This window comes from Petaurus breviceps, unplaced genomic scaffold, assembly GCF_028583685.1.
Source record: "Petaurus breviceps papuanus isolate PSGF00001 unplaced genomic scaffold, PetGlider_PUasm1.0 108, whole genome shotgun sequence".
NCBI classification, from domain to species: Eukaryota; Metazoa; Chordata; class Mammalia; order Diprotodontia; family Petauridae; genus Petaurus; species Petaurus breviceps.
This window is the reverse complement of record NW_027185593.1, coordinates 2,400,510-2,414,072: the sequence shown is the minus strand read 5'-3', so window position 1 is coordinate 2,414,072 and position 13,563 is coordinate 2,400,510. Positions and strand designations below refer to the sequence as shown.

The 13,563-nt window shown below is 43.1% G+C and overlaps 1 protein-coding gene across 1 annotated transcript in view; it reads left to right on the top strand.

Moving 5' to 3' along the window:
- Positions 1-13,563, top strand: part of ATP8B3 (ATPase phospholipid transporting 8B3) — an 89,366-nt gene that overhangs the window by 15,601 nt on the left and 60,202 nt on the right. The window contains exons 2-4 of the mRNA XM_069077567.1: positions 7,914-7,968; positions 9,631-9,719; positions 11,070-11,183. Coding sequence (XP_068933668.1) covers positions 7,914-7,968; positions 9,631-9,719; positions 11,070-11,183 — 258 coding nt within the window. The remainder of the gene's footprint in view (positions 1-7,913; positions 7,969-9,630; positions 9,720-11,069; positions 11,184-13,563) is intronic.

Sequence of the window (13,563 nt, the reverse complement as noted above, 5' to 3'; positions counted from 1 at the left end):
GTGGTTATAGCAAAAGAGGAGGAAGCACCTTGAAAAAAAAGTCCCAATATTAGAGACAGATGGAGGAAATAGAAACTTAAGTCTTATAACTTTAAATGTGAATGGATTAAACAGTCCAGTAAAATGAAAAAGAGTGACAGGTTGGCTAAGAAAACAAGGCTTTACTTAGAAGAAGCACATTTAAAAAAAAACAACAAAATAAAACTGAGGAAGTAGAAAAAATTTACTACATATCAAGTGAGTCCAGAAAAGCAGGTGTTGCAATCATGTTATCTGACAAGGCAAAAACAGACATTAAAAAAATAAAAAGGGATAAACATGGAAAGTACATTATGCTGAAAGGAACCATAGATAATAAACCCACATCAGTAATAAAGGTATTCCTTTGCATCCAGATTCCTAAAGAAAATATCATCTGCATATAGAAGACATAAACAGTAACACAATAGTGACCAGAGATTTTAATACCCCTCTCAGTTTTGCATAAATTTAACAGAAACATAAACAAAAGGGAAAATATGGAACTGAACAAATTGCTGGAGAAACTAAAGTTTAAAAACTTATGCTATCTTCTAAATGGCAGAACAAAAGAATATACATATTTCTTAGCACCACATGAAACTTTACAAAAACTGATCATGTACTAGGACACAGAGATATTACAAACAAATATAAAAAGGCAGAAATAGTTAATATTCTTTATAGACCATAATACAAATACTTAATAATGAAATCCTAAATAATGAGTAGGAAGGAAAACAAATAATAGAAGTAATTAATAACCATGTTAAAAAAAATGTTGATGATGAAACTAACTAATCTATAGGAGGCAGCTAACACAGTCCTCAGGGAAAAATCTTTTCCTTACATTAACAAAATAGAAAAAAGAAAGGATTAGTGAACTGATTATGTATTTAGAAAAATTAGAAAGTCAATGAATAAATTTAAAGTAAGCATAAAGAGAAGATATTAAAAATTAGAGGGAAAATGGATAAATTGGAAACCAAAACCCGATAGAAATGATAAAACGAAAAGCTGTTTTTTAAGGCCAATATAATGATTAAATCCTTAGCTAATCTGATTAAAATGAAGAAAGCAGAAAATCAAATCAATAAAATAGCAAATGTGCAAGGTAGAACTATGACAAAACCAGAAGAAATAAAAAAAAATCAGAGCATATTATGTACAATTATATGCTAACAAAACTGAGGATATAAAAGAAATAGAATTTACCCTCTCTTTTTAAAGAGGAAACTGAGACCCAGAGAGGACTAGGAACTTGCCTAAGGCTACACCAATACTAAGAGATTGATAGGGTGGGGATTTCAATCCAGTCTTCCTCATTTTCAATGCTAGGTTCTTTTCTACTTATACCATCTTGTTTCCTATTGGCATATTCACACATATCACTTTCAAACCTTGTTCACTTTTTGTATTTTCTAAGTCCCAACAGGGAAGTCTTTGATTCTGTCTTGAGCCTCTGATTATATAAAGGTAATAGAAAACAAAAATCATGTCTTTGATTTCCAAAAGAGTTTTAATGAAAAAGCATTACAAAAACCCCAAACACAACCCCACCCAAATCTAGGAACTCTAACCCCAAACCCCAATTTAAAAACACCTGGACCTGCCAGGGCATTTTTGTGGCTACAGATTCTTAGAGGCATCTTTGATGACTTCCTTCAATTGTGGTAAGAAAGTACAGGAACTCAGGGAGAGCTGGTCACTCTGAAATGTGAGACACCCTCATGCTTTTCCTTAGTCAGCCAACAACCTATGCTTTTTTTTTTTTTTTAGTTAAGGCAGGAAGGTCCTTCCAAGGTCAGTCTTATTTGTATGGTATCTGCATTGGGAAGGTGAGGTGCTGGGGTTCTAGGCTAGCCTCATACAGGTTACTAGGGGAGCCACTGAGAGAGGACTCAAGAGGGGAAAGGAAAGGGAGCTCTCAATGCTACAAAGAGTTAGTGAGTTTCGGGGGTGGGGGAGGTGGTGGTGGGGGAAAGGGCTGGCAACTCTGAAATGCAAAGTTTAGAATGGTCTGCCTTGAAAGAATTTGACCACTCAAACCTTTCAGTCAGAGTTAGGCAGGTGAGATTCCTAATGAATCTGCACAAATTAATGGGGGTAAGATTGGTACTTTTATACAAAAAAAGGGATACAAAGAAAATCTGGATGGGATTAAGGAATGGCAAGTAGCCTGGGGTGGGCCAGGTGACAGTGAAAGGAGTTAAGTGATCTGGGCTTCGTCAGAAGGGCTCAATGAAAAGAACAATTAAAAGAATTACTAGAAAGATAGGCCAGATGCCTCAGGCAAACACCAGAGATCTGGGCTGCTGAAATGTAAGGGAAACTTCAGAGATCCAGATTCCACATCATTTTAACTGTGTGGCCCATAAAATTTAGGAAGATTGAAAGTTGGAAAGGACTTACTAATATTTGTATGCTTTAAAAGTTTTTAAAGTGTTATAAATAATGATCTCATGGAGAGGCAGTATGTCTGAATAGATAGGGCATTAGACCTCAGGAAGAGGATATGGATTCAAATCCTGCCTCAGATATTTACTGACTGGGCAGGTCACTTTAGGACCCTGGGTTCAGGTTCCTCATCTGTAGAATGAGGGGTTTGGACTTGATGGACTCTAAGGTCTCTAAATATGGTAGTTTGATCTTTACAACAATCCTGTTTATTATCTCGATTTTATAGTTGAGGAAACTGAGGTTCAGAAAAGGTAAATGGCCTACCCAGAACCACATAGCTATTGGAGGGAGGACTCGAACTCTGAACTTTCCTGATCCCAAATCTAGCATTCTCTATTATGCCATGCTATCTCTTCACCATGCTCATTTTATAGTTAGAGAAACTGAGGCCCACAGAGATTAGATGATTTACCCAAGATCACACAGTGAGTAAGTGTCAGAGCCTCTGGTCCCCAGTGCTCTTTAAGTCATATTATACTGATCCTTGATTCCATGGATATAGACTGAGCAGCAGCCCTTAAGGATCTGGGAAGAAATCTCCATCCAGGAAAGCTAGCAGGTGGTGGTCTGGGGCTTGCTATAGGCGTTTCCTTGTGCCTCTATTCACCCAGATCAGATGTTCCTTAGAAAGAGTGGGGTTATAGTATCATAGATTTAGATTCAGAACTGAAAGGGGCCTTAGAGGCCATTAAGTCCATCCCTTTCACTTTACAAATGGAGAAACTGAGACACAGAGAGGCTTTCCCGGTATTGCACAGCTAGTAAATGTTTGCAGTGGTATCCGAACCCAGGTTTGTCTCACTCCAAGCCCAGAGCCCTTTGGTGCTCTGCAGGCAATCTCAAGTTCATCTTCCCAAGGTCAGTCTGATTTGTGTGGTGTCTCTTCATTGGTTAGCAGCAGGGGCTTTGGGTAGGCTATCACCAATAGGGACCTAGATATGACCATTTTAGGAAGAACATTAGCCAGAGATTACTAGGATTCTTGTGAACCTGGTGGTCGTGCCATGTTCTTCTTGGTCCCAGAGGGCAGAAACAAGGGCTACAGTGGGGGCAGATTTCCTTTGCTAGAAGGGAAGGCTTCCTAACAATCACTTGTCTGAGAGTTAAAAGAACTGCTTCGGCAGGGCAGCCAATGTTCCTTGCCTTGCTAGTTTAGGAAGCAGTTAAGTGGTACATTGAAGAGACAGCACCAGGCCTGGAGTCAGGAAGTCCTAAGTTCAAATCCAGCCTCCAACACTTATTGACTGGAACTCTGGATGGGTCACTTAGCCTCTGTCTGCCTCAGTTTCCTAATCTATAAAATGAGGACATGATAGTGCTTTCCTCACAGGGTTGTGGTAAGTTTCAAATGAGATAATATTTGTAAAAAGTCCTTAGCACAGTATTTGGCACATTTTTGTAGTTGTTAAGTCTTTTTCAGTCTTGTCTGACTTTTTGTGACCCCATTTGGGGTTTTCTTGGCAAAGTTACTGGAGTGGTTTGCCATTTCCTACTCCAGCTCATTTTACAGATGAGGAAACTCAGGCAAACAGGGTGAAGGGACTTACCCAGGATCACACAGATAGCAGGTGTCTGAGGTCAGATTTGAACTCAAGAAGATGAGTCTTCCTGCCTCCAAGCCCAGAGCTCTATCCACACTTCATAAATATTTGTTCTCTTCCCCTCCTTCCCCCTTGATGGAAGCCTTCAAGCTGAGGCAGGACACCCACAGATGTTACTGAGGGCATTCTTGTTCAAGTGCTGGTTACATTGGGTGTCCCCTGGTTTTCCTTCCAATTGTAAGATTCTGTGGTTCCTTGAGTGATGAACCAGCGTGCCCCCAGGCGCTGTGCATAGCCACCTGCCTGATACATTACTCTGAGGTCAGTCCCATTTCCCTCCAGGTGTGCCTGCTTCAAAGATTGCTGCTTTTGCCAGCTTCCAGTTTGGGAAGTCCCTGATGTCTGGGTGGGTAAGGGCAGGGTTGACTTCCTGGGTCCTGGCATTGCTTCCGAGGTGCCACGATTTCATCAGAACACTTAAGGTGTGAACCAACCTCTCGACTTTCAGTCAAGTTAGTTTCCTGAGAATAGACCCGGTGTATTACTGGCCCAGCTTACAATAAGGTTGCCTTGTTGGCAGTCTTCAAGAACCCAGGATCACCTCCACACTTCAGTGAATCATCAGTGGCAGACCTTAGTGTAGGAATCCATTTATTTCTTCATTCATTCCTTCAACAAACATGGATTATTCTCCTACTGTGTGCAGAGGGATGTTCCAGGTGCCGGGGGAGACTCACTAAAACCCAGCCCTGATCTTATGAGCTCACAGTCTTACAAAGGAGACAGAATATTTCAAGGTACCCATGACAGCCATGCTTTCCTCAAAACCAGACCAGAGCATGGCTCTTAACCAATTCTCCACTTCCACCCCAGCAGGGTCATTCTTACTCTGTTAATACTACCCATGTTTAAGCCCCCCTCCTCTGACTGGTGAGTGTTTGAGCTTCCACTGGGGGAAGCATCTGCACCAGCCACACTCTCTTCAAGCCTGGACCACCTCAGGACTGCTCCTCCACCATGTCCTCAGACTGGTGCCCCACCCCTCCATGCAGCTTCTTAGGTCCTTTTCAGTGCTGGCACCCCCAACAGAATGTTAGCTCTTTGGGCAGCTTTCTCTTGACCTTGTCTTTCTTTTTGGTTGTGTTGGTATTCTTGGCACTTAGCACAGTTACTGGCATGTGGCCCATATATCTGTATGAACTATCTCTCTCTATGTTTCTGTCTGTCTGTCTGTGTCTGTTTATCTATCTATCTATCTATCATCTATCATCTCTATCTATCTATCTATCTGTCATCTATCTACCTACCTACCTACCTCTCTATAATTTATCTCTATCTCCATCTCCCTCCCCTCTCCTCCCCTCCCCTCCCCTCCCCTCTCCTCTCCTCTCCTCTTCTCTCTTCTCCCTCCTCTTCTTTCTCCTCCTCCTCCTTCCTCTCTCTGTCTCAAATATTTTTTTGGAGATGACAAATGCCTGAATTTGTCAATAACCCTGTTGTAATTCTCTTTGGAGTTCCCATCATGTCTAGGACTTTTAGGTCTTTAAAGTGGTTTCACCTAAGGACCCTGTGGAGTGAGGAAGGGCACATAGAACCCTGAGATTTGGTGGGCTCCTTAAAAGCAGAATTTCATTTGCTGTTTAGGACAGTCCACTGAGGGAGTGTTATCCCCATTTTAAAGGTGGGAAAAATAAAGTTCAGAAAAGTAAGGAGACTTGCTTCACTTGACCTCACTTATAAGTATTATAAGCAGGAATCTTTCAGGGATTTGCTGAAATGAGAGCACAATTTGTAATTAGCATCCTGACTCTTTTTAAATGAGTGTTTTTTTTTTTTAAAGCAATTGGGGTTAAGTAACGTGCCCAAGGTTACATGGCCAGTTATTATTGTGTGGGTGTTAAGTATCTGAGGCTGGAACCGATCCTGGGTCCTCCCGACTCCCGGCCGGCGCTCTTACTCACTGTGCCACCTGGCCTCCCCAAGTGGTCTTTTTAAAAAATTATTTATTTTAAATTTTTAACATTCAATTTTAAAAGATTTTGAGTTCTAAATTACCCCCCCCACTCCTCTCCACAATATGTCATGTAAGCTATATATGCATGATCATCTCCAACATATTTCCACATTAGTCATGTTGTAAAGAAGAATCAGAACCAAAGGAGAAAACCATGAGAAAGAAAACAAAAAACCAAAAAAAAAGTCTGCTTTGATCTGCATTCAGACACCATAGTTCTTTCTCTGGATGTGGGTAGCATTTTCCATCAAAGTCTTTTGGAATTATCTTAGATCATTGCATTGCTTAGAAGAGTTAAGTCTAACAAAGTCAGTCATCACATAATGTTGCTGTTACTGTGTACAATGTTCTCCTGGTTCTGCTCACTTCACTCGGCATCAGTTCATCCAAATCTTTCCAGGTTTTTTTGAATGTTCCATTACATTCCTATACCACAGCTGGTGCAGCCATTCCCCAATTGTAAATCAGCACTCTTAAAGTAGTTGAAATAAAATCATCCTCTTAAGGAACCCTTTCCTCCTCCTACATACTTTGTTGTTGTTCAGTCCTTTTTCAGTCATATCCAATTCTCCATGAACCCATTTGGGGTCCTCTTGGCAAAGATGCTGGAGTGGTTTGCCATTTCCTTCTCCAGCTCATTTTACAGGTGAGGAACCTAAGGCAAACAGGGTTAAATGACTTGCCCAGGGTCACACAGCTAGGAAGTGTCTGAGGCTGAATTTGAACTCACCAAGAGGAGTCTTCCTGATTACAGACCCAGTCCTCTATCCACTGAGCCACCTAGCTGCCTATATCATGTGTTAATTTTGTACAGTTTATGAGAAAACCTCCGGCCCCAGCCCTCCCAAATTCCTTAAGGAAGAGATACAATGGCAGTAGTGCTGTCTCTTGGTTCACTATCCTGTAGATACCTTGTTCATAGGTGTTTTCATGTTGTTTCCCCAATTACACTTCCAGGGGTGGGAAACCCTCAGCCTTGAGGCCACCTGTGGCCTTCTAGGTCCTCAAGTGCAGCCTTTGATTGAATCCAAACTTCACAGAACAAATCCCCTCAAAAAAAGGATTTGTTCTGTAAAACTTGGACCCAGTCAAAAGGCTGCACCCAAGGACCTAGAAAGTCACAGGTGGCCTCAAGGCCGGTTCCTCATCCCTGCAACTATTAGACTCCCTTGTTAGTCCCCAATTAGTCCTTGAGGGCAGGCAGGCCTTGTCTTTCACCTTTCTTTGTATCACCAGCATTTAGCACAGTGCCTGGCACAATTAATATTTATTGATTGACATCTGCCCCAGTGATATTCCTAATGCATGGATCTTCTCATGCCACTCCTGTACTCAATAAAGTTCAATACCTCTCAGATCAAACACAAGTTCAAAGCCCTTTACAACCTGGCTCCATCTTACTCTTCTAACCTTATTATATATTATTCCCCTTCACAGCTGTATGTTATTATACTATTTCTCTTCATTCAAATCAATCTGGCCTTCTTGGTGTCTTCTACATATTGACTTTTGTACTAGCTGGCTCCCATGCCAGTCATGCATTCTTACCTCCCAGTCACCTTTGAGAATCCCAAATTGCCTTCAGAGGTCAAGAGACCTTGCCTGATCATCACCTCCCCCCTCCCCAGCCCCTAATGCCTCTTTCCACTTCTAGCCTCTGTTTCCTTATCTGTAAAATGGGGATAATAATAGCACCTACCTTACTGGATTGTTATGAGGATCAGATAAGATAAAACCTAAAAAAAAAGCTTTGCAAATCTTATAGCTCTATATCAATGCTAATTATAGCTCTATATCAATGCTGATATTATTTTATTCTCTGTGTCTCCAGGGCCTTAATAATTGCTCATTGATTGACTGATTCTTGTGGTCCCACCAAGATGAATGTTCAGAACTCCCAGGATGATTTTGGAGATGAAAATGAGAAGGAGCCAGGTAGGTACAGCTTGGGGTTTGGGGTCAACAGGGAGGTGGGTGGGGCTCTGGGATAGGGACTAGGTCATAGTGACCTGTAAGCTCAGGGAGTCAACAAGTGTGACCCAGTAGACCAAAAAAATGGGAACTGTCAGACTGCACTCAGAGAGGTACTACAGTGTCTAGGATGATACTGGGAGGCTGGAATTATATTGTAGAGAACTTTAAATGTCAAACTGAGGAGCTTATATTCTGTTCTCCGGGCAGTAGAGAGCCATTGAAGCTTTTTAGGAGAGTGGGGTTATTTGGAGGTGGGGTGGGGGTATAAACTGGAAGCCAGGATCAGTTAGAAGCTAATAATCCCCTTGTCCCTAATTGGAGCATTTTTATATGGCTGTTGATTGCCTTTTGTCTTTTGAGAACTTAACATTCACATGCTCTGACCATTTATCTATTGGGGAATAGCTCTTGCTCTTGTATATGTGATTCAGTTTCTAGTCAGCTTTCTAAGACTATAAGTTACAAAGAAGGTGCTAACCTGTATTGAACTCCAGGAGTTCCCTCAACCAGTGAAATCATGGGTCCTGCCCCTATTCCTACTAGCTACAAATTGTGGCACTCTTTTTTTTTTTTAAGCAGTCGGGGTTAAGTAACTTGCTCAAGGTTACACAGCCAGTTATTTCTGGGTGTGGTGCTGAGTGTCTGAGCCTGGGATTCGATCTCCAGGTCATCCTGACACTGGAGCCGGTGCTCCCACTCACTGTGCTACCTGGCTGCCCCTAATTGTGGCACTCTTAAAGCTTCTGGTTGCCCTAACTTTTGCAACTACCTGTAGAAAGGGTAAGTGGAAAGTAATCTCAGAGGGAAGGGGTGAACACTGCTGGGAGGGTAGGGAGAGATTGGAAAAAACCTCTTCTGCAGAAGATGAGAGATATTTAAATGGAGCATGAGGGACAGCTAAAGAAAAAAAGATCTGAAGTTGGAAGATGGAATCTCACAGCACGTTTGAGGAATGACAGGAAGGCCATCATCTCTGAACAAGGTGTGCAGAGGGGAATAAAGTCTAGGGAAAAGGTAGGAAGGAACCAGGTTCTGAAGGACTTTAAAAGCCAAACAGAGGATTTTCTGTATGGTCCTGAAGGTAACAAGTAGCCACGGAGTTTAGTGAATAAAAGTATGGTCTTATTTGTTTTAGAAAAAGTCACTTGGGCAGAAGGTGGTGGGGTATTGTGGGAAGAAGAAGAGTTTTATCCAGTAAGCAATTAGTAAGCATTTAAGTAATTACTGCTATGTGCCAGGTTCTGGGGACCAAAAGGCAAAGAGATAGTCACTGCTCTCAGGGAGCTTGCATTCTAATGGAGGAGACATGCTGGATAGCTAGAGAGTAGATGTAGGATAAGGGGAAGCCCTAGCAACTGGGGAAGGAGAGGACCCCCCCTCTTCCAGGCTAGCCTGATGAGAGAACATTTCAGGGAGCAGCATCCTTGCCAGAGCTCATGGGGGTTCCCCGATTCCACTTTGTTTATCATTGCCAGTGATTCTCAGCCAGGGCAGAGAGCCAGAGCGGTTGCTCGAAGCACCCTCCCTTCCCAGAGGAGATGCTGGCTTCCCTCCTGAGGTCTACTTAGGCCCTGTTTTCTCATCAGTGAGAGTTGGTGAGTGGCTGCTTGGCTCTCATTTCAGATTTCACTTGGGAGGTGAAGGCCAATGACTGTGATTACAACAGACAATTCAAGAAGTCGTTTCTGTGTTGGAAGAGGAGGAAGTATTCGGTGAGACTTGGACTCAGCCCTAGCCCCCAGCATTGGACCTTTGGGGACCTGGTGGGGCTGGGAAGCCTGGGGATCACTGATGAGCTGGAGTGGGTTCATACCTGGGTAAAGGCCCTAGGATGGAAAGAGCCCTGAGCTAGTAAGAGTGAGTGTTGATACAGATGGAAGTTTTGCAAAGGGTTTTATATATGTTATCTCCTTTGATTCTCATTTGAGGGAGAGCCTATGACTATCTCCATTTCACTGACTGGGGCTAAGAGAAGTTAATGACCTGCCCAAGGTTACTGTCTGCAATGGGATGAGAACAGAGGTCTATTGACTCCAGGTTCAATCTCTAACCACTATGCCAACTAAGAGTTAAGGTCTGGGCTTAAGACAGCAACTTTGTCTAAACTTGTATTATGACCTTGGGCAAGTAATTTCCCTTTCTCTGGGTCTCAGTTTCCCTCTCTGTAAAATGAAAAGGGAGTGGTGGACAAGATGATTCCAAAAGTCTCTTCCAAGTACCTTATGCTTTGAGAAGAATTCTAGAAACTTTGCAGATGGGAGATAAAGGACCCAGGCTGTTTTTTTTTTTGGTTTGTTTTCTTGGTTTTTTTTGCTTTTTGGAGGGGTGAAGGTAGGGCATTTGGGGTTAAGTGACTTGCCCAAGGTCACACAGCTAGTAAGTGTTAAGTGTCTGAGGTCAGATTTGAACTCAAGACATCCTGACTCCAGGGGCTGGTGCTCTATTCACCACCACACCACTTAGCCACCCTACCCAGGCTGTTTTTATCTCTCTCTCTGTTCAGAGATCCCCCTTTTTCCTAGTCACCTCCCCCCAACCTCCATATCTAGTCAGTCTCTAAGTCTTGAGAGTTGGGTCAACAAACATTTATTAAGCAATTACTATATACCAACCACCCTGCCCTTAAGGAACATATATTCAAATAGGGGAGATGATGTAAATAATTAGGAATGAGCAATAGAGAAAGAGTCACAGACTGAGAAAGGCCTTCAACAGAAGCCTACTATGAGGTGCAGTGGATTGAATGATGTTCTTGGACTCGGGAAGACCGAGTTCAAATCCTGCTTTAGACCCTTTCTCGTTGTATGACCATAGGTAAATGCTTAGCCTCTCAGCCTCAGTTTCCCCATCTGTAAGATGGGGATAATAATAATAGTACTTACCTCATAGGGTTGTTGTGTGTAAAAATGCTATATAAATACTTGAAGATGATGCTGACGAGCTTTGAGCAGAATCCTGGAAATTCTTTTATCTTTGATTTTGAGCCCAGTGCCCCTGGGGCAGGCAAGGGGACCCGGTTGTCCTTGGCACCCTCACCATAGTAGGGACTGTTGTTACTTTAGGGCAATGCCATCAAGACAGCCAAGTACAACCTCCTGACCTTCCTGCCCCTGAATCTCTACGAACAGTTTCATCGAACGGCCAACCTCTACTTCCTGTTTGTTATCCTCCTACAGGTGAGTTAGCCCTTCGGGGAGGGAGGCTCTGGCTGGAATGGGGCATGGATAAGGACACTGCCCTTCCAGAAAGTGTGGGGCAGGGGAAGGAGTCTGTTGGTCCCATGTCGGGCTCTGCTGCTGACTTTGGTCAGATCCCTTCCTTGCCCGTGGGCCTTGGTTTCTCCATCTGTAAAATGGAGAGAGTTGGACTAGATAGGCTCTGAGGTCCTTTCCATTTTTAGCACAAATCCTACCAACTCCTGATACTTCTATAGTTCCTTAAAGTTTGCATAGAACTTTAATACAATTCAGTTAAGCGACCTGCTATGTTTCATCTACCCTGAATGAGTCATATGGGCACATGATTATTTGCATATTTTCTTTTTGCATATTCTTTTAGAATATGCGCATGTTGAGGGCAGAGAGTGTGTATTTCCTTTTCTTTGTTATCTCAACCCTTGGCACAGAGCTTAGCATTCAACAGATGCTTATTGCCTGACTGATTGCCAGACTTCGTACTAGGGATACAAAGACAAAACTGGAACCACGTCTGCTCTCAGGGAGCTTATATTCCCATTTAATCATCAAGGTCAAGGGATTGGCCAGTGGTCAGATGACTATTAAATGTTGGAGGCAGGGTTTGAACAGGAGACTTCCTGAATCCATATCTCATACTCTGTGCTAGATCTGTTACAGGGTTGACCCAGATGGCCTAGAATCTCTGAGAATGGGAGTCCATGAAGGGGGTGGTGACTAGGGGGGTATTTGGGCAAGGGAGAGAGGGACAAAGGAGCTAGTGCGTGGGTCTGGGATTATTGGGCACAGTTGCTAAATATGCCTAGTGAGGGGTCAGTGTGGGGTTTGAGGAAGGAGCAACCAGTAGGCTTGATTGGCCCCCTTGTTGACCCTCTTGGGAGGCCTACCCATTGTAGGCACGTGCTTGGTGTGATTGAACATGTGGCGCTTTAGATGACCCCAGATAGAGTTTGTTTTGGCACATAGGCCACAATCTCTTTGGTATAAAGCAAATGACTGGGCTGGTTGGGTGAGCCCAGGAAGGGAATGACTGATGAATTTGGCAAGAATGCAGAAGCAAAGAAGACTGCGGGAGGGCAGCTGTGCCAGGGTGAGGCAGGGCTGGAAGCCAGGTTGGCACAGAGTTAGCCTTCTTCAAAGCTTGAGTTTAAGGGTCACTGGTAAGGGCAAAGAGGACCAACCATTTCATCTGTAATGATGGAGGGGACTGGGTTATCTTGCATTTGGGAAAGAGATGGTGTGGTATAGCGCAGGGGTGGGCAACCTGCAGCCTCGAGGTCACATGTGGCCCTCTAGATCCTTCTGTGCAGCCCTTTAATTGAATCCAAACTTCACAGAACAAATCCACTCCATAAAAGGATTTGTTCTGTGAAGTTTGTATTATATTCCCATATACTACCGTGTTTCCCCAATAATAAGACCTATCCAGAAAATAAGCCCTCCCCTTACTGTGTAAGATTCCTCTAAAATAAGCCCTCCCCCAAAAATAAGCCCTATTGAGATTGCTACTGTAGTGAAGGTGATCCCCTGTGCTACATGCTACATTACAGTACCCTCTGTATGCACCGTGCCCCCCCCCGTGAAACACACGCCGCGCTCCGAGCTGCATCCAATCAGAGCTGCAGCAGTGAGCGCGTCATCCTGTTCTTTATTGAATTCATTATTGAATAAAGGTACATTTTTTTGTTCACATTTGCCTGTTTATTAAAATTGCTGTCAATGTTCATTAAAATAAGCCCTCCCCTGAAAATAAGCCTTCTGGTGTTTTTCTGTCCAAAAAAATTAATAAGACAGTGTCTTATTATCGGGGAAACACGGTATATGGGAAAGATGTGGGGACTCAAGGAATAGTTGTTGTTAAGCCATTTTTTCAGTCATGTCTGATTCCACAAGACCCCACTTGGGATTTTCATGGCAAAGACACTAGAGTGGTTTGCCATTTCCCTCTCCAGCTCATTTTATAGATGAGGAAACTGAGGTAATCAGGGTGAAGTGACTTGTTCAGGGTCACACAGCTAGTTTCTGAGGTAGGATTTAAACTCAGGTCATTGTGACACCAGACCCAGAACTCTATCCACTGCCCCACCTAAAGACTTCACTTTAAATCTTAGCTTTGACATTCAACTAGCTAGGTGATTTTGGGTAACTTATCTTAATTCCCTGAGCCTCAGTTTCCACATTTGTAAAACAGAAATAAAGAGACTTATACAGACACCTCCTGGGGTTACTATGAAGAAAACACATTTTATAAACCTGAAGAAGCTACAGAAGCGGGGGCTATGTACCTTTATTGCACTGACCACCCCCTCCAAAGAAATCCCCCTTTGACATTTCATCCCTTGTGGTCCCACCCTCTCCTTTG